General features: G+C 43.3%; 1 protein-coding gene across 3 annotated transcripts in view; it reads right to left on the bottom strand.

The window, feature by feature from the left end:
* SLC35C2 (solute carrier family 35 member C2) overlaps window positions 1-22,964 on the bottom strand; it is a 31,490-nt gene that overhangs the window by 5,812 nt on the left and 2,714 nt on the right. For all 3 annotated transcript variants that reach the window (XR_004536517.1, XM_033915017.1, XM_033915016.1), the window contains exons 2-7: window positions 20,395-20,545; window positions 16,519-16,582; window positions 11,598-11,670; window positions 9,064-9,232; window positions 8,739-8,822; window positions 6,015-6,190 (exon numbers count right to left, since the gene is read on the bottom strand). Coding sequence is in view for 2 of the 3 variants with exons in the window: in XM_033915017.1 (XP_033770908.1) it covers window positions 6,015-6,190; window positions 8,739-8,822; window positions 9,064-9,232; window positions 11,598-11,670; window positions 16,519-16,582; window positions 20,395-20,545 (717 nt within the window). In the remaining variant the exon portion in view is untranslated. The remainder of the gene's footprint in view (window positions 1-6,014; window positions 6,191-8,738; window positions 8,823-9,063; window positions 9,233-11,597; window positions 11,671-16,518; window positions 16,583-20,394; window positions 20,546-22,964) is intronic.

Below are 22,964 nucleotides of genomic sequence, written 5' to 3'. Positions count from 1 at the left end.
CACAGTCACTGGAAAAAGGCTGACCGAGTCACAGACTCTTCACACTGTCACCATTACAATTTAATATACCACCTAGCCCAAATAGATCTAGGTCAGGGGTGTCAAAGTCCCTCCTCGAGGGCCGCAATCCAGTCGGGTTTTCAGGATTTCCCCGATGAATATGCATGAGATCTGTTTGCATGCACTGCTTTCACTGCATGCTAATAGATCTCATGCATATTCATTGGGGAAATCCTGAAAACCCGACTGGATTGCGGCCCTCGAAGAGGGACTTTGAGACCCCTGATCTAGGTGGTGTACAATTATACAAATGTAAAATAAAAATTTTAAAAAAGGAGAACTCTGAGATTTATAAATTTTCCAAGGATCCTGTCAACTTCTCCTAGAGAAATGGTGAAAAGATATTTTATGGAAATTTTGGAAATTCCTGAAAACTCCTTACCTCCTCTTACAAGAGTGTATTACCTACCTACTAAGCCCCAATTCAAAGAAGAAGAAAGAATTGAGGAACCCCGGGAGAGGTCATTGGACATTTCGGCTATACTGGAACAATCAGATAGAGAATTGGCTGTTCCAGCTACTCTCTTGTCTGTTGCTTTGGCTCCAGACAAGGATTGGATTTTAAAACTTTTCTTTAAAAATAGATCCAAAGTCTTCCTGGGGCAGCATATTCAGATTTTCCCTGATGTCTCTAGGGAGACTCAAAAACGAAGGAAAGAATTTTTAATTCTAAAACCTGGAGTGACTCAAATAGGGGGTATTTTCTTTTTGAGATACCCATGTAAATGTGTAGTTAGATATTTATCATTGAAATATATATTTATAGAGCCATCTCAACTGATTAGTTTTCTCTCAATGAAACGTCTAGAAAAAGGAATAACAACATAATAACGTCCATGGAAAGCTAGTTCCCTGCACTTTAGCCAGATAAGGATTTTTTTCTTATTTAATTAATTTGAATTATATATGTTCTACTCTTAATTATGGATCCAATAATATTGAGGACTAGTGTGAGATCAGCTAGTTTAATATTTCCTTGTAGTAAATGTTAATTTTGGAATTTTAGTTTAATATGTTGTTTGATCTCACTTTACTGTACAAGATGTATATGCTTGGAAATATTGTAAAACTCTATAAACAAATAATTAAAAAAAAAAAAAAAAAAAAAAGGAGAACTCCATCAAATAGAAAGAAAAGACCTAATCCATTCAATATCAACACACATTGTCACAACCATAGGGGAACGGTCAGCTCTGAGCCACAGCCTCCCTGTACTGTCACTGAGGAAATGTCAGTTCAGAGCCTCAGCCTTCCTGCACGTTCAGATGGTTGACTTTGACCTACAGCCTCCTCAAACCCTCACATTCACCGAGGAAAGGCTGGCATAAGAACTAGAGAATGACACGGTGGTTGTTACCCGTGGGTAACCCGCCAAAACGGTGACCAAAAAAAAAAGGTCACCGCGAGTTCGGGGACAAGGCCATTCACCGCCCCGTGGAGCGGTGAATGGTAGCACGGGGCGGTGAACAAGAAGTGAACGCGCGGTGAACGAGTTTCGATCCGGCAGCCCACTCTCTCCTGCCGGCCGTCCATGCATCTCCCTCCTTTTCCCATACCTTTTCTTCTTGAAACTGGCGATTTCTATAAGGCTACGAGCTGTATTACAGCCGGAGCCTTGAAGTCGCGTCGCATGGCCCTGCTGGAAAAAGTCTCCTCTGACGCAACTTCCTGTTTCCGGTTGCATCAGAGGAGACTTTTCTAGCAGGCAACCCGACGCGACTTCTCCGGCTGTAATACAGCTCGTAGCCTTATAGAAATCACCAGTTTCAAGAAGAAAAGGTAAGGGAGAATGAGGGAGGGAGGGAAATGCACGGCTGGCCGGCGGGAGGGAGCTGCTGGACCGTGTGAAGGGTGCTGGGGATGGAGAGGAGAAGACGGGGATGGTGATGGGGCAGTGAAAGAGACAGCGGGGATGGTGACGGGGCGGTGAAGGGGACGGCAGAGACAGGGACGGGGCGGTGAAAGGACCAGCGGGGACGGGGCAGTGCAGAGGATGGTGGTCTGGGGACGGGGACAGAATTTTTCCCCGTGTTATTCTCTAATAAGAACATAAGAATAGCCTTACTGGGTCAGAGCAGTGGTCCATCAAATCCAGTAGCCCGTTCTCATGGTGGCCAATCCTAGTACCAATCCAGTCTCTAGTACCTGGCCAAAACCCAAAGAGTAGCAACATTCCATGCTACTGATCCAGGGCAAGCAATGGCGTCCCCCATCTCTTTCCCAATAACCTTCATGGCCACTAGAGAAAGGTCAGTACTGATTCACAAGCTCCCTATACTGTCACAGTCACTGGGAAAAGTGGACCTCAAGCTACAACCTATACATTATACAGGTAGCTACACCCGGCAAATACCAGCAGTTCTCTGTGGATTAAAAAAAGCAGGAATTAGGAACCCCAAAATTACATAATTATATCTTATTAAGAACAAATATTTTATCTAACTAAAAATGTCTTAAATAAAAAGGTCAAAAGCAAACAAAACAGAAAACTGCAGACCTTGTACACGATGCAGGCAGCCTTTATTTATATCAAATAAAACATTAATTAAAAACCTCTTTTTAGGCAAGGGACCCAACACGGTCCGTGTTTCGTACAATCTTCATCAGGGGTCCTAATGAATATAAGCACAATATTTAAAAACCAAGATATTAAAAAAAATATATATAAATCTAGGAAAGATCGATAAAGTCTTAAAATAAACCAATATTTTCAAGAATGAGTGAAAAGGAGAAAAGAAAGAAGAAAAAAATATATAATAAAATGAATAAAAATAATAATAAATACATATACATATATTTTATAATTCTCAAAATGATAAATAATGCCGAAAAAGAGGTTTTTAATTAATGTTTTATTTGATATAAATAAAGGCTGCCTGCATCGTGTACAAGGTCTGCAGTTTTCTGTTTTGTTTGCTTTGGATTATTTTTTACTGCAGACAGTTGGACCTTTGACTCCTTTTTGGTTGTGCTTGTTAAATAAAAAGGTCTTCAGCAAATAATTTTGTTCAGACCTCAGCAATAACGACAGTGTGTTCCAAATTAAAGAAGCTTGATAATAGAACATTGAGGAGAAAATCCTTCTGACAGCTAATATTTGTAAAACTTGAAAAACTCAATAGTAATAACACTGTCACAGGCATTAAGAAAAGGTCAGCACTGCGCTGCAGCCTCCTTAGGTTTTTAGTATTGGGCACGTACTGTTTTCCACCAGTAGTGGAGGAGAGGCCTAGTGATTAGAGCAGCTGCCTCCGCACCCTGAGGTTGTGAGTTCAATTCCCACTACAGCAAATTGTGACTCTGGGCAAGTCACTTAACCCTTCATTGCCCCAGGTACAAAATAAATATCTGACTAAAATATTTAAACCACTTTGATTGAAACCACACAAAAAAAGCAGTTTAGCAAGTCTTTTACCCTTCACTATCAAGCTATTGTGACACCATTGATGAGGTTAAATCTTATTGGTGGAATGAGGCATTATGACATCACAATCTCAGCTCTGGTTACCAGAGACTGAAACTCTTCATATTAAGAAGGGGAAGTTAGCAACGTAAGCCACTGGGAGTGGAGGTGTGGCCTAGTGGTTAGAGCAGCTGCCTCCGCACCCTGAGGTTGTGAGTTCGATTCCCACTGCAGCTCCTTGTGACTCTGGGCAAGTCACTTAACCCTTCATTGCCCCAGGTACAAAATAAGGACCAGTCTTAAATGTGTAAACCGCTTTGATTGTGTAAATCGCACAGAAAGAGCAGTTTATCATGTCCCACTCCCTTTACCTCTCTTTCTTATATAAACACTAGAAGGTAAATTTGTTCCAGCTATGTTTTTTGTTAATTTCATCATACAGCGAGATAGGGACTATGCTGTCCATTTTATTTTTAAGGTGGGAACCCCGGTTACTAAACTGTAAAATCAGATTATTTTCAAGTGTGGCCACGTTACTTCCCTATTCATCTGTTAAATGAAGACTTTTTGCATTGTCTCATCTTATGTTTGTTTTTTTTCTCTCAGTAATAAAGAGTCACAGGTATCTGTTATCACCATTTCTAAGTGCTCCTGCTTATGACACGGGGACAGAATTTGTCTCCGTCCCCGCGGTTAACCACAGGAAACCATCCCTGTGTCATTCTTTAAGTAGAGAGGGAAGAATCGGAGTATGAACGGGTCCAGCCACCGACCCTCAAGCCTTGCATTGAAGAATGCTGGTGTATGGACTGAGGTTGAGATAGCCACTAAAGAATGACAATCTCTGGTAACCAGAGCAGATATTGTGATTTCATAATGCCTCATTCCACCAATAAGAGCCAACCTCATCAGTGATGTCACAATGGCTTGACTGTCCTCTGCTTGGCTCACATAAGAATCAGAGTATGAATGGACACAGCCACTGACCCTCAAACCTTGCAATGAAGAATGCTGGTGTAGAAGGACTGAGGTTGAGGTAGACACTAAAGAAGGACATGGGATTGTTTCCCGTGGTTATCTGCGGGGAAGGGAACAGGGACAAATTGTGTCCCCGTGTCATTCTCTACAAAAAGTCCTGACGGGAATCTGCTGGTCTTCCTGCAAGACCAAAACAGACTGTAAGCCCACTAGGAAGAGAAACTACCTATAAGTAATATATAAACTGCTTTGACTCTATGGCAAATTGCAACCTGTAAACTGTATATTATGTATGTTAACCCATTCTGAGCTCTTTGGGGAGGATGGGATAGGAAACAAATGAAATAAATAAATAAATACCACAGGTAGGCAATACTGTATATCTAAAATCAAAATATGTTCTAGAATGCTGATTTTTCTTGGACACATGTACTCCTCCTCTTTCCCCTCAGGTGACAGATAACGTTAAGGACTCTGCTTACCCACCCCCTGTCTATGCCCTAATGACCCAATTTCTTTATCTTGACCTTCGTAGGGATCCCACATGGGTATCCCATTTATTCTTAAAGTCTGGCACGCTGTCTGCCTCGATCACCTGCACTGGAAGCTTGTTCCAATGATCAACCACTCTCTCTGTGAAGAAATACTTTCTGGTGTCGCCATGAAATTTTCCGCCCCTGAGTTTGAGCGGGTGCCCTCTTGTGGCCGAGGGTCCCTTGAGAAAGAAAATATCATCTTCCACTTCGACACATCCCGTGAGGTACTTAAATGTTTCGATCATGTCTCCCCTCTCCCTACGTTCCTCGAGAGTGTAGAGCTGCAATTTGTTCAGTCTCTCTTCGTACGAGAAGGGAAACAAAGAAAGAAAGGGGAGACAGGGAGAGAGAAAGAAAGGGGGCATTGAGAGAGAAAGAAAGAAAGGGGGCATTGAGAGAGAAAGAAAGAAAGGGAGGCAGGAAGACAGAAAGACAGACAGAAAGAAAGGGGGCAGGGAGAAAGAAAGGGGCAGGGAGACAGGAAGAAAAAGTTGGGGTCTGGAAGAAGGGAAGAAATATTGGATGCAGTCAGAAGAAGAAAGTGCAACCAGAGACTCATGAAATCACCAGATAACAAAAGTATGAAAAATGATTTTATTTTCAATTTAGTGATCACAATGTGTCCGTTTTGAGAATTTATATCTGCTGTCTATATTTTTCACTATGGCCCCCTTTTTACTAAACCGCAATAGCGGTTCTTAGCGCAGGGAGTCTATGAGCGTCGAGAGCAGCACGGGGCATTCAGCGCAGCTCCGTGCTAAAAACTGCTATTGCGGTTTAGTAAAAAGAGAGGGAGGTATATTTGTCTATTTTTGTACAGTTGTTACTGGGTTGACATTGCATAGAGTCATCTGCCTTGACCTCTTTGAAAAAACCTGGAATATAACTGATAATTAACATTTTCTCTGTGTACACTGTGCTTTGTGGTTTTTAAAAATTTTATTGTTGGTAGATCATTTTGACTTGGTCATTTTAAAAGTAGCTCGCAAGCCCAAAAAGTGTGGGCACCCCTGGGCTAAAGGAGTCAGAAACATTACCTTGAAAATTCCAGCGATGGAGAGAGTGAGGCTTGAGGTCTTCGAGACCAGAAGGAACTCCGAGAATCCCAGCCCAAATGCCAGGAATCCGCCTAGAGAAAGATTTCCAAGCAAAGGTAGTAGCAGGTCCAGATTGCTGGACCTGAATAACTTCTCTGAAGTGGCGACATGTAGGCCTGTATGTGACAAGAAAAGCAGAGAGACGGGGGCTGAAGCCAAGGCTTTGGGAGAGACATTTAACCAATAAAGCACTAACGCACAGTGCTGATGCAGAAAAAGTCCAAAGCACTGATCGCAAGAAAACAAGCTGTCCTGGAGCTTTTAACAGGGAGGTTAATGAAAGAGAAGCTGGGGAGTGTTTGCATAGATAAAAGACAAGAAAAACCCCCAACTTAGGAGTGTTTTCGGTGTTTACTCAATACCATTGTTATTCATGTGGTTCTCAACTAGTGGAGCATAGAACAAGGAAGGAATGTTTCTCCGAAACACAGACTGTGTTGGGTCTGGTCCCTATGCACGAGAGCCATCCTTCGGAACATATTTGATTGACATTTGAATAAAGTTCCTGTGACTTGTACATTCTCGACAGTTCTTTCTTTTTTTTTTTGTTTTTATTCGACCTGTTTATTACAGACATGTTGGATTTTTCTTTGTTTCTGCTGAGTGTTTGTATATATTCTACACTTTATTTATTTATTTTAAAAACTAGTCTTTAAGCTCATTACATTAACGGGTACTAGAATAGATGTGTCTGTCTGTCTGTCTTTCTTTCTGTCTCCTTAGCCGCTGTCTGTCTTTCTTTTTTTCTCACTCCTTGGCCACTGGCTGTCTGTCTGTCTGTCTCTCTGGCTCCCTGTCTGTTTGTTATTCTTTCTGTCTGTGTCTCTCCCTGGCCCCTTGTCTGTTTGTCTTTCTTTCTGTCTGTCTCTCTGTCACTCTCCCTGGCCCCCCGAGCAAACCAAGATTGCTGCCTGCCCTCCTGCACATCCCTCCCCCCCAAAGCAGCCCCTTTTCCCTCTCCCCCTCCACTTCCCTGTGCAGCAGTAGCAGCCGGACGCCTCGCAGCACCCGCACCCTGTCCGCTTTGTCCAGGCTGAAGGACACCCTCCTGCCGTTGAACTCGGCGGTGAACCCTCCTGCCATTGCTCTCGGCGGTGAACCCTCCTGCCATTGCTCTTACCGCCACATGCACCATAAGCCACTGCACGCGCCGCAAGCCGACGCACACTGCAAATGGAACATGGCACCGAAGCACAAATCACGGTGGCAGGGATCACGCCGTTTCAACTGCGAATGCGCGGGTAAGGGTTTTATTATAGAGGATAACTAGGTGGATTACAAGTTCACATACATAATATAAAAGACATACAAATTCCAACATCTATGCACAATTGAAAATCGTAAAAAATATCAGTGCCCAGATCAATTTTGGTCATTTTGAGAGACCTAGCAACGGGGGTCTTTTACTAAGACCCGCTAGCTGACTTAGCGTGCCCTAAATGCTAACACGCCCATTATATTCTACGGACGCGTTAGCATTTAGTGCGTGCTAAATCGGCCAGCGCGCCTTAGTAAAAGACCCCCCCCCAATATCTTCTTACTTGTAAAAGGCTTTAACAAATAGATGGGTTTTTAACAAATTTTCCGAAGGATCCAAAGTCAGAACAGAACCACAATGAGCCCTTCATTGCACTCCAAAAGCCTCGGCCCAGCCGCCAAGATTGCTGCTATCCAGGTCTTTTTATAGTGAACGTCCAAATGTTTCCTAAAGCAAGTCGAATTCATCTTTGAATGTCAGCTTCTGCACAGCACACTCAAATTCAGTGAGAGTAGTGGGGTCTCACTGTGCACTGTGAAGAGCTCTCTCTCTCTCTCTCTCCGATGAAAGATTTTTCTTGCTGGACTGGAGACCAAAACAGCAAAAAGATATGAGACAGTAAAAGCCTGAGACCAGGCAGGCCCTGCAAGACTGTATCAGAAATAGGCCAACCACACCAGGCCTGTAATCCTTACCGCTGGTCATTTTCTGCATTTTCAATTTAAAGAAGGCCAAGGGAGATAAAGTTGCTGCTGCCTGAAATCCTAAATGCTACCGTTTCTTGAATTTCTTGGACCAGTTCAAATTAGGGAGTTGCACAGGGACAGAAGTTTCATCCATCCTCAATGGAATAACCCAAACCCACTCATACCCGCTAAACTCCATTCCACCCCCCACAATTAATCTCTTCCATCCTTGCCCGTACCCACAGGAGTCAATGCTATTATTTATTTCCTCTCAACCCCAACATCCTCCCATGTTTTTTTTTGGATGGTATTCACTATTCAACCAATGAGTGTTCCAAGTCTCAGCCTGGTATTCCGGCTGCCTCTCAAGGCATTCCAAGCCTCATTCTGGTGCTCCAACTCTCCCTCTCCATACATCCCATGCTCCAATTGGCTCACTCAGTGCATTCCAAGCCTCATTCTGGAGTTACCAAAGATTTTTGACTACACTCCTGCGGGAATCCCACAGCAATTTTTTTTTCCATCCGCAAGATTTCCACAATCCACATTCCCATGCAGCTCTCTAGTTCAAATTTGGTACCTTGCAGCAAAAAAAAAAAAAATTCGCTCCAGTAACACCCCCACATAAAGATCCTGAGACATATTGATACTGAATGAGAGATTTCACCAGGAAGCCGCTACATCTCCAACCCTCCCAATATTCCAGAACTGTGCAAATACCTTCAATGATGAGAAACAAAGGGAAAAGTCCAAGAAACATCAGAGGCTGGAAATGGTACATGGCATCAATTGGGTTCTGAAGACCTGAAAGAAAGCTGTTGTGAGAAAGAAGCCCTTTAACACTGTGGAAATAAAGCGTGCATGGTCCCTTTAGGGCTCAGATCTTGGAAAATCGGGACATTGGAGAATCGTGGCCAAGGGACAGGAGGAGATGACGTGCATAGGATTCTTAGAAACTAAAAACTGGATCCACTTACAGCTAGGACCCTTAAAGAAAAGCACCCGTCTCTTTTCTCAACCCCCCCCTCCAAAAACACACACGTACCCAGCTCTTCCTTCTGCAGCAGGATCTGGGTGAGGGTCCAGCGGATACCACCAAGGAAGGAAGCTGCAAGCACTAGGAGAAAACCCTCCACGTTGAACTGCGTAGACTCGTAGGTAAACATGAAGAGTCCACCAGCGATGAGCAAAACCACCAGGATCAGCACTGCCCTCTGTAGAGGGGGGAGACAGAAAAGGTGGAGCATGTCAGAAAATTCACAAGATTATTGCTGAAAGACCAAAACCTGTGTGAGAAAACAGGATGCTACAGCACCACCTGCCAACGATGAGCAATAGAGGAATGTTTCATGCAGTCGTTCTCAGCAGTCGGCCAAGCCACGTCATGGAAGGGGGATTCGGCCCTCCTGCCGCTGCCTGGGGTTCCTTTAGGGTAGATATTCCGCTTGCAGTAGTTAGCATTTTTTTAAAATGTGGCTGGCCAAATTAGCCCCAAATATTCAGTGCCGGGCAGTGGCGTAGGAAGGGGGGGCGAGGGGGGGGTCCGCTGATACGCAGTTTCTCAAGGCATCCCTGCTTTACTTTGAGATTTGGTTTTGTAGCATGTTATTGTGGCCCATATAGGATTTCTTCGGACCCCTGAGGAAGATGTGTTCATCGAAACACGGGCCGTGTCGGGCCCTTGTTCCTTTATCACAAAAGTGGACCACAATCAGGGTTTTATGTTACTTCACAATATCTGGCAGTAGAGCAATTGTGTGCTGCTGTTGTTTTGTATGATTAAGGTATATATTCTCTAGGTTTGTAGACTACACAATCCCGCAGGGATCCGCCCCAGATTTCTTATGGATAAAGTGAAAATCAAAACTTCTTTGTTTCATAACCTGTTGTTAAAAGTAAAATAAATTCTGTTTAAGAATATGTTGTATTTATATTTCCCTTTCATCGTTTTTAACATGTGTTTGAGCTGCTTTCTGTTTATATTTCTTATAATATTCAATAAAATTATTGAACTAAAAATAAAAAACAAAAAAAAAACCACAATGAAATATTTAAGAGGTTTGGGGGTTTTTTTTTTTGGTTCAGCTGTGGATTTTAGTGTCCAGTATGTCACACACATGAACAGTTTGTCAGGAATGTCACAAGAAGAAGAAAGGTTGAGAACCACTCCTCCAGATATTATAATAACAACTTTATTCTTCTATACCGCCGTAGTCAGATGACTTCTAGGCGGTTCACATCGAAGAGGGCTGAACAATCAGCGAATTACAGAATGCAAAAATGATCCAAATGATCACAAGGAACTGGAAATGTTATGACAGACTTAACGACACATTCTGGTGGGCAAGTGTGTGTAATACATATAAATATGAAAGAATGAATGCGGAATGCTTGGGTCTTAGCAATATATTTAATAAAGTATGGAGCCCGTTGACTGCATTTGTTAACATACAATAATAGAGAGAGATCTTTTATTTCTTAGATTTCCTTACACATCCAGGGTAGGGGGAGGAGTGGGGAAAGTATTTGGAAGAGTTTAAAAATATTTAAATATAATATTGTAATAAATAATATGATTTAATATATTAATAATTGGGAGGAGGGGGAAAATGGATGTTTTCTTTAATAATGTGTGTAATATGGTGTATTTTATGCAATCTGTTAAAAGTTATATTAATTGTAATACATTGTCAAAGTTTGAAAATTAATAAAGAATTTAAAAAAAAAGTGAGGGTACAACATATTACACAAGAAATAGATGGAAAATATAAATTTATGAATTTAGTGTGGCTTCTGTTTAGCAGATGATTTATATGTGAGCATAATGACAATAATATATTCATTAGTTGTTTAATTTCTGTCATTACAGTAGATATTATTGTCGGTAGAGCTGTGGCAGTGGCGTAGCGAGGATAGGAGGTGCCCGGGGCGGTGGTATCCACCCCTGTGCCCTCCTTTCCCCCCCCCACCGCTCCTTTCATGCCCCCCTTCTCCACACTCACACTTTCCCTTCTCTGCACGTATTTTGGTAAATCTTCGTCAGCAAGAGTGGCTTCTCCAGCCGCTCGAACCAGCATTGGGTTTCCCTCTGATGTCACTGCCTGGCCCCGCGACCTGGAAGTGATTCAGAGGGGAAACCAGGCCGGCGTGAGCAAGAGGCAGGAGAAGTTGCTTGCGCTGGCGAAGGTCTACAGAGGTAGGGGGGAGTGAGGGATGGCACGAGTGTGGCGGGGCGGGATGGAGAGGTGTCGACGCCCCCATCAAGACGATGCCCGAGGCAGTCCGTCCCAGCCCCCCTTACTACGCCACTAAGCCGTGGGCTACCTGTATTTTTGTAAATTTTTACTTTTCTCCAGCCTATACATGTTTTTTTTCCCCAATTTAGTACTGTGGACACTGTCACAAAAGCAGCAGTGAGATACGTAAGCGCTCATCCTACATTAAAGGAGCCACCTGTGTCATTCCAAGATCAGAGGGGACCTCCGTGGACTGCCTGGAGCTTCTTTTAGACCAGGAACAGGCCCCGTCCATCACCTTTCAGGCGCAATGTCAAAAGCAGAATTCCCAGAAAGGACTCACCATTTCCTCCAATTTAAACAGCAGCGAAAAGAACAAGATAAAGAGAACACACGTGGACTTGGTCATGGTGTATCTGAGAAACAGGAAGAGAAAGAGAGGACAAGAAAAACACATTTTTATATCACAACTTTCTAAAAACGTGTCCTGGGGGACCCTAAGACAGGTATTCAAGATATCCCTAATGAATATGCTTAAAGCCTAAGCTTGGTTTTTTTTTCCCCAATTAATTAAATTGCTGCCTATTGGATAACTCAAATTCTTAAAACCAGCTATTAAATCTTAATCAATTCAATTCAAATCAAATCAATTCAATTTTAATATTATCTCCCACAATTCATTTCATTACAATACAACTTATCAATACTTAATTTATTAATAAATATCAGAATAATTTAGTCAGTGAACCTAATCCCCGTCAACTCACACTCACTTCCCAACTTTCACACACACACTACAGTCATTGTGATTAATTTTATCCCAAACTGGATCTTAGTTCATTAGTCCATGATCATCTAGTCAGAGAGGCTTCAAACTGAGAGTTGCACAACAGTCTAGCGCTGCTTTCATTGTATGCTAATAGATCTCATGAATATTCATTGAGAAAATCCTGAAAACCCGACTGGATTGCGGCCCTCGAGGAGGGACTTTGACACCCCTGCCTTAATCTATCTCAAGTCCTCAATGTAAAGATCCAAGATTAATTCAGTGAAAGAAAAAAAGAACAAAGGCTGATAAACTAAACTAAACTAAACCTTAGGTTTGTATACCGCGCCATCTCCACAAGCGTAGCGTTTGGCACAGTTTACAGGGTTAGGTTGAAAAGGAGCTACAATGAAGGGTTATAGGAAAGGAGCTAGGAAGTTAAAGAACCAAAGAGCGGGAGGTGTTAGATTTTTGAAAAGAGTCAAGAAATCTACAGTCTACTGTTGAGTGGGATTCTTATTCATTCAGATATGATGTTATTTCTCTTCTCTCCCAGGGTGTTTTAAGAGATAAGAAACTGGATAACTGTGATGGTTCCAGGAAAACATACTTTAAAGACTGACATCTAATCACACACTTGCAAGGAAATCTTAAGTGGAGAACACCTGGTCTCAAAATCAAAAACTGTCGTCTCCTTTTTTGGGTCTCCCTTGAGACATCAGGAAACATTTGGATTTTATGTCCCAAAAACTCCTTGGATCTATTCTGAAAAAACATCCTTAAAATCCATTCTTTATCCGGTAAAAAGGGCGAACAGAATGCTAGGAATGATAAAGAAGGGGGATCAAGAAGGGGGACACGAACAGATCAGAGAAGGTTATCATGTCGCTGTACCGGGCTATGCACCACCCTCACCTGGAGCACTGCATCCAGCACTAGTCACCGTACATGAAGAAGTACACGGTACTACTCGAAAGAGTCCGGAGAAGAGAGGCTAAGATGGTTAAGGGGCTGGAGGAGTTGTCGTACAGCGACAGATTAGAGAATCCGGGCCTCTTCTCCCTCGAACAGAGGAGATTGAGAGGGGACATGATCGAAACAAGGTACTGAAGGGGATAGACGTAATAGATAAGAACAGGTTGTTCACCCTCTCCAAGGTAGGGAGAATGAGAGGGCACTCTCTAAAATTGAAAGGGGATAGATTCCGTACGAACGTAAGGAAGTTCTTCTTCACCCAGAGAGTGGTAGAAAACTGGAACACTCTTCCGGATTCTGTCATAGGGGAGAACACCCTCCAGGAATTCAAGACAAAGTTAGACAAGTTACTGATGAATCGGAACGTATGCAGGCAGGGCTAATCTCAGGGCGCTGGCCTTTGACCAGAGGGCTGCCGCGTGAGCAGACTGCTGGGCACGATGGACCACTGGTCTGACCCAGCAGCGACAATTCTTATGTTCTTAAAAGAGCTACCGTCAACAAAAATGTAACAGGAGAAGAAAGAGAAGCATCGGATGCTTCCAATAAGTTGGAAACATCTAGTGGGGTCTCTTGTTGATTTTCACTTCCAGGTTCTTGCTGATCTTTTTTCTGTGGAAGATAATAGACCCGAACAAAGGGAGGTATAGATTGCTCCGGTACATTTAAGATCTCTTTAAAGTACTTGTGTAGCATTTCTAATGGAGTGACAATAGGAATCTTTGGAAAATTCAATATATTAAATTATTAGCTCTACTTTGGTTTTCCAGTACTTCCAATTTCTTCCTTAGAGAAATATTATCTGTTAGCGTTGCTTCCTGAATTTTCTTGACTGAAGTTACCTCTCTAGAAGTTTTTTGTAAGTCACTTTTAGTTGTTAAAGTATCTTGTTTTAGGGTAAGGAGTTCTTTTGCCTGTACATTCAATTTCTCCCCTAATTCATTTATTTGTGGTGCAATCGATTTTCCCAAATTTACCACAAGATCCCACAAGGCATCCAAAGCAACCTTGGGTGGACTAGTTACTGTTGAAAAAGTTACAAGTGGCAAAGAAGCTTTCTCAGTTCCCAGGCATACCTCTTGTCTGCCTTGGTCCGCCTTCGTTGTTATCCCTTCCTTAGGCCGTCTCTGCGGGGATACCAAAATCCCTTCGGGGTCCATTAACAAGCCCTCACCGGCCTCCTGTGGCTCAAACACTGCCCTCTGGGACATGTCAAGCTCAAGTGTAGAGCTTGTTCTCTGAGGCTGCGGGGGCGGTGCTCTGATGTTGTGGCTCAAGGTGGCGTCAAGCCCAGGAGATCAACCACGGCATCAATCCCCACCCGTGTCTCCAATTAGCGAAGCCCCGACAATGCTGATCCCTGTTGTAGACGCTGCAAAAGTTCATCGATGGAGTCGATAGAAGATACTGCTGGACGTCTGGAGGCACTGCCGATGCTCTTACCCCTCCTTTTTGGCATAGCTATGGGAAGTTCTCACTAGGAGAGAGAAAGATTTGGCAGCGTCTCTCAGCAGCAGGCTGCTGCGGCCATCTTGGATCTCATCGTATTTGGCAGTCATCTAATCTAAACGTCAATTGCATTTATCTGGCCTTGCTGTCAATTTTAGGCCTACTTGGGGATATTCCATCTTTATGGCTTTCTCCACTGGTCTCATTCACTCATTCTCTCTGCTTTCACCATGTAGCCCCCCTGGTCTACTTCTCTTGCTAATCCAGTATCTTCATCAACTAATATACCCTTTATCCTGTTTCTGATAAGGGACGTTTAATCTAAGTTTCTTTCATTTTCTAGCTGTCAAAAGCATCCAAGTCGTCTCCAAAATGTCATCATTTTCTGCCATGATTGATTGATTTATTTTATGTAAAAGATACCCAGGCGGCTTTACAAATAGCAACATACATGATGGCAGATAAAGGCCAAATCCAGTCTGCCCATCCACAGCATCCATGATCTCCTCCTCTCTCTAAGAGATCCCACACGTTCTTGAATTCATACACAGTCTTTGCCTCCACCTCTACCAGGTGACTATTCTATGCATCTACCACCCTTTCTGTAAAAAAGTATTTTCTTTGATTACTCCTGAGGCTATCACAGTGCTGAATATTAGGTGGTTTGTTTCTTATAGCCTTTCTTTAACTGAAGAGCGGGACTTGGGTGGGATTGTATGTGATGATCTTAAGGTGGCCAAACAGGTTGAAAAGGTGACAGCGAAAGCTAAACATTTCATAACAAAGTGGAGAAAAAGCCTCAAAATTTTCATAAACAGCAGCAGACAACTCTCAATAATAGTTTAAAGTTCAAATCTGCTTAATTTACTATCACTGGCAAAAAACTCCACCACCACAGGAATGTAATTATCAAAAGGGTAATATACCCATCACTGTGCACAGGAAAAGCAAAAACAAAAAGTTTTACTTAGCTTGGGAACCATGGTCTGAAACGCCGTGATTAATTGATTGAAGATGTCTGGCCAGACTTCAGATGGAAACACCACGGTACCAGTCAGATGAAATGTCCAGAATCCATGCCCAATTCCTCCAACAATTCCTTTAAACTATTATTGAGAGTTGTCTGCTGCTTATGAAAATTTTGAGGCTTTTTCTCCACTTTGTTATGAAATGTTTATTGGGGGGGGTGTAGCCCATCTCTTGCGAGTGATATTTTTGCAGATTGATTTTTGAGGTTATTCTATTACTCTATAATTTTTCTTGAGAGACGTTTAAATACCTATATAATGCAAATGTGATTGAGTTGAGTCTCTTTCATTTGAAAGGAAGCTCTGGAATAAGAAGGCATAGGATGAAGTTAAGAGGTGATAGGCTCCGGAGTAATCTAAGGAAATACTTTTTTACAGAAAGGGTGGTAGATGCGTGGAACAGTCTCCCGGGAGAAGTGGTGGAGACAGTGACTGTCTGAATTCAAGAAAGCCTGGGATAGGCAAGTGGGATCTCGTAGAGAGAGGAAGAGATCATGGTTACTGTGGATGGGCAGACTAGATGGGCCATTTGGCCTTTATCTGCCATCATGTTTCTATGAATTTAAATAGCACAGTAGGTGTTTTGAAGTGGCAAACTGGATAGGTCTTCGTTAGCTGCCACCATGTTCTGTGTTTGTATGATCAAACCCAACTCCTAGGATATCGTTTCCAGAAAAGAGCTGATAGTAACTTATGCTTGATTTATCCTCATTTTGGTGTGCTGGAAACTATTTGCCCACTGCTGTCCACAATGTAGAACTTGATGACTGAAAACCCCACAATGCACAGGATGAAATTATACAGCTGCCCAGACGCAAAGGTGAGAATTAAAAGAGTACTATAAACCTTTGCCCTTCCTCTCTTTTTACATTTTCCGTAATTGCTCACAGTTTTCAAACTCTTTTGGTATGGAAAGAAACAATTCAGCTTAATCTAAGAGATTTCCTGACAGACTTTCCCTTTAATACTTATCCCAAAAGTCTAGCCAGCTTTGCCTACACACGAGGAAGGACATTGCCAGATGACAAAAGCTCCACGCCACTCACAGGGAGACGGTGATGTACAGGAAGCTCCAATTTGATAATCCAATGTCCAGCGCAGTTGCCAAAGCTAAAACACAAAGAAAAACACTAAATATTCAACAGCGGAATGACTTGAGATTTCGAGAAAGAAGCGAGGTTGTACAATCTGTAAAATGTTTCAGTTGTTCTAATATGAGAGAAGTTAAAAGGCACCCATTCAGTGACATAACGAGGGTGGGTGGCGCCTCCTCAATCTCCTCTCTGCCCCTTCTCCGCCTCCCCTGCCGTGTGTGCTCACTCCTCTTCCCTTCCCCCATACTTCTTTCCCTTCGCTGGCACAATCAGCATCTCCAACCTGATGCCCGCGCCGGCCTCGGCTCTCCCTCTGATGTCACTTCCTGGTCCCAGAGGGAGAACCAAGGCCAGTGCAAGCAGCAGGTTGGCGCTGCTGCTCGTGCCGGTGAAGAGTTAGAGGTGCAGGGGAAGGAGTGTGCACAGCGGGGGAGGGGCAGGGAAGGACCGAGGGCAGAGAGGAAGAGAGGTGCCAGTGCCCACAGCAAGACGGTGCCCAGGGTGGTCTGCCCCACCCTCCCTGCACCACTGCTCCCATTAATCCATGAACTGGATAGTTTTGCTGTCAGGATATGGATTCACAGCAGGCCCAGCTTGTCTGTCCTTTCTCATTTCCAATTGTAATATTGCAAAGCCACAATTAAGCTCTCAGGGTATGCAACAATGTTTGTTCCACTGCTCTCACCTTGGAACCATGTTTTCTGGCTACCCTGTTTCCCCGAAAATAAGGCCTATCCTGAAAATAAGCCCTAGCTTGATTTTTAAGGATGCTCCTAATATAAGCCCTACCACAAAAATAAGGAAGCTCCTCCCCCCAACTCCATCCTTGACACTAGTGCTGCCTGATTTGCTGAAAAAAAATTAGACTCGTTGATTCAGCAACCCCCATCTTTGCTGCTTTAGGAGGCCTCGGAGCAGAGGTAAGTCAGTCTCACGGTGGGAGGGTCGGTGGGGTTCTGCTGCACAAAGGGATGGGTGAGAGGGGAGGAAAGATGCTTCACATGGGGGAGGGGGAGAAAGGAAAGAGGAAAATTGGGGTGGAGGAGAGGAAGGGAGAGATGACTGTTGTACATGGAAAAAAATACGATATCCCAGAAAGTAAGCCCTAGTGCGTTTTTTGGACCCCAAATTAATATAAGACACTGTCTTATTTTCGGGGAAACACGGTATTTATGTACTGCTGGACATGCTCCAAGCTTGCTGACTCCTGGCCTGCTGCCTCTCTCACCCATCCCTATTTACAGATTTGTAATACCTGAATTCCAGTTTCATCTTTTATTGGTTGTACAATAACAATACAAAAGGATATGGGGTCCATTAACTAACTTTGTTACATTATAATGATAGTAGATTATATTGCACATCCAGGGGAGGTTGGAGGGTGGGGGGTGTATTATTTCTTTTAATATTATTCAAATAGTATAATATATAAGATTACTGATTATAATTAGGATAAGAAGGGGATTAAAATAATGTATTTTCATATAGTTTTTTCTGATGTTTAAATTGTATACATTATAAAGTTTGAAATATCAATAAAGATTTATAAAAACAAACAAACAAAAAAACAATACAAAACAGAAAAAGAACTACAATCTTAATAAAGGACAGTCTAGAGGGGAAAAAAAACCCTTAGTGACAGGGCACATCACAGTGAGTGGTTAGCCAGGATATTATTATTTAATCTCTTAAATGCAAGTCTGAAAGATTTAAGTGTACATCGGTGTACAGTAGGTAAAAGAGACAATCAGGTATGCCGATCCAGGTAGACTGGCGACATACTCTTTTATTTTGGATCAGGAAAAAAAGCACCAAATTCACACGTCCTACCCTAGCATGGGACTCCACTCTACTAACAGCAACAGATCAGGTACGCAGCCTAGGAGTAACCTTAGATGGACACCTATCCCTAGCCGCCCACATATCCCAAGTAATCTCCACCTCCTTCTACTACCTCCGCCAACTGAAAAGGATCAAACCCTACATCTCCACACCTGACCTCGCCCAACTCCTCTACGCATATGTTCTCTCCAGAATGGATTACTGTAACTCCCTATTTAATGGACTAACCAAAAATAATCTCAAACGCCTCCAACGTGTCCAAAATGCAGCTATCCGCCTCCTACACAACCTCAACTACCATGATCCCGTCTCCCCTGCACTCTGCGCTGAACACTGGCTCCCAATTAGCCAGCGCTGTGCTTTCAAGGCCCTAGCAGTAGCCCACAAGAGAATTTATGCCACCACCCCCTCCTACATAAAATCTAAGCTTCCCATCTACACCCCCACTCGCACCCTCCGCTCAAAATCGGAAATACGCCTATGCATTCCCCCTGGAAGGTCCCTCCTCTCAGAAACTGCCCGCAAACGATCCTACAGCCACTTCATCCCACATCTTTGGAATAAACTCCCCCCCCAACTCAGGCAACAGAACTCTTTATTGACATTCCGTAAAATGGTAAAGACCCTCCTCTTCAACAAAAGATCCCCCTCAGTCTACACCCCCCCTTAAAACCCACCTCTCTCTTCTCTCCTCTATTTAACTTCTCCTAAATTTCAGTATAGACCTCTCTTAGTCTGTACTCTGATAAATTGTCTGTACTCTGAAAAATTGTCTGTAACCTGATAAATACTGCACAATCTTGTATGTCCAAACATCTAAACCTATTGCACATTTATTTGCCTAACTACTTCTACTATGTATGTTTACTTGTAGACCGTTCTGAGCTACTGGGAGAACGGGATATAAATCTAAATAAATAAATAAATAAATAAAAAAAAATCAATTGGATCTGGATTGGGGCGACTCCCTGTTTTGTAAGCTGGCTTTTACTGCAGCCAGGTTGGTCTTAGCTTCCTCTTGGAATCAGGTACAGCCCCTCACCTGGCACTTGGTGGAGAGGCACCTGCTGAAATGGCAGCTTCTTTACCAACTTACGGCTCTGCAGCATGGTAAACGGCATGGATATGCCTCTATTTGGCACCGTTTTAGGACATATGCTTTGTAGGGCTCCCTGGTGGGGTTTGAGCTGGGTGCTCTGTCCAGGCTCGGGTGGGTTATGGGTCTTTTTGATGCTGGCTTTCTGGGTGTATCTCTTTTGACTGCTTTTCTGTTCTGTGCTTGATGACCTTTTCTTTTAGTCTGAGGTGTGGGCTTTGTGATCTGTTGCCGGGGGAGGGGGGTTCTTTCTGCTTGTGTGGGGGGTGGTAGTTCTTGCACTGTATAGTTTTTGGGTTGTCTCCATGTTTTTTCTAATGGTTGTACTTATGGTACTTTGTGCGAGTTTTTGCTGGCATTTGTTGTTTGCCTATTTCATTTCTAATTCTAATAAAGCTCTTATTTAAAAAAAAAAAAAAAAAGAGAGACAATCAGTACCATCTATGGATCTAGTCCAGTGATTCCCAAGCCTGTCCTGGGGGAACTCCAGCCAGTCTAGTTTTCAGGATATCCACAATGAATATTCATGAGATAGACTTGCATACCAAGAAGGAAGCTTAAGCAAATCAATGTCATGCATCTTCATTGTGGATATCCTGAAAACCTGGCTGGCTGGAGTTCCCCTAGAACAGGTCTGGGAATCCCTGATCTCATCGTTTGGCTCAAAGAGGAGAACATATACATCTTTATTTGATTTCAGCTGCAAAGGCCGGGTGAACTGTGTGCACTAATTCTCACCATTCTTCCTATCCAAACGTTTCCTGGCTGAAGAACATTTAGGGTATTTTTACTGTTGTACCCTTGCTTTCTATCAGCTCACTCACGTGGTACAGTTAATGAATACATGCAAGGTTGATCTGGCTCCTTTCCTAAAGCAGAACTCAACTTACCGGTCGGAGCTACTCTTTTGAGGTATTCAGTCCAAGACAGAACAACCCTTGACCTCCTGGTCCAACACTGCATCAATAATCTGCTTATCGCAGACATGGCAAAGATCATTGCCATGTGCACCAGGGTCATGAAGAGTGGGAAATGAAAATTCTGTGGGCAAGAAAGCAAAGAAGAAGAAGGAAGACTGTGGTTAACTCAGACACATGCAAGAGGCAATTGCTGCTTTTCCCTCTGCTGCCTCCCCCATTGCAAACATAAAGTACCGAAGAAGAACATAAGAATTACCATATTGGGACAGAGTGAAGGTCAGTCAAGCCCAGTATCCTGTTTCCAACAGAGGCCGACCCAGGTCCCAAGTACCCGGCAGAAACCCAAAGAGTAGCAACATTCCAGAGCTAAGATTGTGATGTCATAGTGTCTCATTCCACCAATGCCTATGAGCCAAACTCATCAGTGATGTCACAATGACTTGATTATCCTATACTTGGCTCACTTAAGAACTGGCATACTAGGTCAGACCGAAGGTCCATCAAGCCTAGCATCCTGTTTCCATCAGTGGCCGACCCAGGTCCCATAACTTATGTTGTATTCTTTATCTGTAGTTGACGAATATGCATATAATTTTGTAACCCACCTTGGGTAAGGGCGGGATGTAAATAAACCATATGGGCTTTAAGCATTTAATGCATATTAATTCCCTTATTGCACAAGGTGCATTAAGGCCATAACATTGCTTGATGAATTCCCTCCCCTCCCCTTAGTAAGGTTACCATATTTGGGGCCAAAAAACCCCGGACACATGTCCGACTTCCAGCCCTACTTCCACAGCCTCCTCTCTTCTTCCCCGACGAGCTCCAGCCGCATCTGGAGGGCTTGGAGCATGCACAGATTGTTTGACATCATCCACGCATGCTCAGAGGCCCTCCCGAAGCGGCTGGAGCCCATCAAGGCTTTTTAAATCCCGGACAAACTGCCAGGTTTTGGAAAGTCTGTCCGGGCACCTGGACAGTCCTCTAAAAAGAGGACAGGTCCGGGTTTTCTCAGACGTCTGGTAACCCTACCCCTTAGTCACCTGTCAATCTCTTCCTGTTAGCTCCTTTTCCTAAACACTCTTCTTTGCATCAGACCAAATCCTTAACTCTCCCCTCCCCCCCTCAACACTGCCCACCTTTCTTTACTTTTTCCCCCTCCTCCCCCCTTCCAAGATCCCTGCCCCCTCCCTCTCATATAATATGCTTTGTTCCCCCCTCTCATAAATTCAATTGTACTCTCATACAGTACATACCGTATGTGCTCTGTATTAGCCCTCCTTCACTTAAATTGTCAATGTAAACTAGTTTGACCCCTCGATTGCCTTGTTATGTTCTTCTTTTTTCAATTGCACTGTATGTAACTCATCTATTTGTTGTGAACTGCCTAGAATTCCCTGGGTATGGCGGTATACAAAAATAAATTATTATTATTATTAAAGCCAATTATCTGCCCTATTTTGGTCTAAACACTTATTTCTTTATGCTCACCTTCTTCTGCTTTATATTTTGGTTTCATTAAGTCGATTTTCTTGCCTTGCTCTTGCTATCTTACTGATGGCACAGCTGGGCTTCCCGGCAGAGGTAGCAGAGAAGTCAGAGCGCTGACATTCACCCAGAAAATGTGGCTGGCATTAGAAGGGAGAAAACAGGCAATTGTCCTGAGCTCCCTATGCTATACTGAGGATGTCATCTGCAACGGGGCACTCGGAACATCCTGGCGGGAGGGCACACACGTGGCATGGAGGGTCAGGGAAGGAGTGGGGGGGAGAGATATAAGAATGGGGGAGCTACCACATGGCTCCAGAAAAAGGAGTGACAGATTGAGACTTCTTTCATTGCTTTCAATGGAAGTAAAACCCAGATGTCTCTATCCGTCTTCCTTTTTCTGGACCCATATGGTAACCCTACTATAGGGGCCTCAAGTGTACCTGCATATGAAAGACACACAGGCTTTAGGATCCCTTCCCAAATTTCTGCCCCGTGCCTCACAAGGTTTAACACAGGCCCCGCCAGAGAGATCTGGCAAGTCTTTTTCAATAACCCTATGCCAGTGGTCTCAAACTTGCAGCCCAGGAACCCACATGCGGCCCGCCATGTACTATTTTGAGGTCCTCGGTATGTTTATCATAATCACAAAAGTAAAATAAAAGTTTCTTGATCATATGTCTCTTTAGCTATAAATTACAATATTATTAAAACTTAGCCAAATGGAAAGATTTATAAACTATAAATTGTCATTTCTTTAATAAGACATTAACTCTTTTTTTCTGAGGCCCTCCAAGTACCTACAAATCCAAAAATGTGGCCCTCCAAAGGGTTTGAGTTGGAGACCACTTGTCTACGCCAATTTGTATCTCCACAAACTTGTTGAAATAGCAAAGGAAAGTCTGGATCCTTGGCAGGCAGGAGAGTAACCGTACCTCTTTTAGATACACACTGGAGTCCAGTGGCGTAGTGAGGGGCGGTAGCACCCCTCCCCCACCACAGGCGCATTCCCCCCATTCCCTTCCCCCCCGGTACTTTTTTAATTTTCCAGG

The sequence above is a fragment of the Geotrypetes seraphini genome, chromosome 11 (assembly GCF_902459505.1).
Source record: "Geotrypetes seraphini chromosome 11, aGeoSer1.1, whole genome shotgun sequence".
In the NCBI taxonomy this organism is placed as follows: domain Eukaryota; kingdom Metazoa; phylum Chordata; class Amphibia; order Gymnophiona; family Dermophiidae; genus Geotrypetes; species Geotrypetes seraphini.
This window is presented reverse-complemented; position numbering and strand designations above follow the sequence as displayed.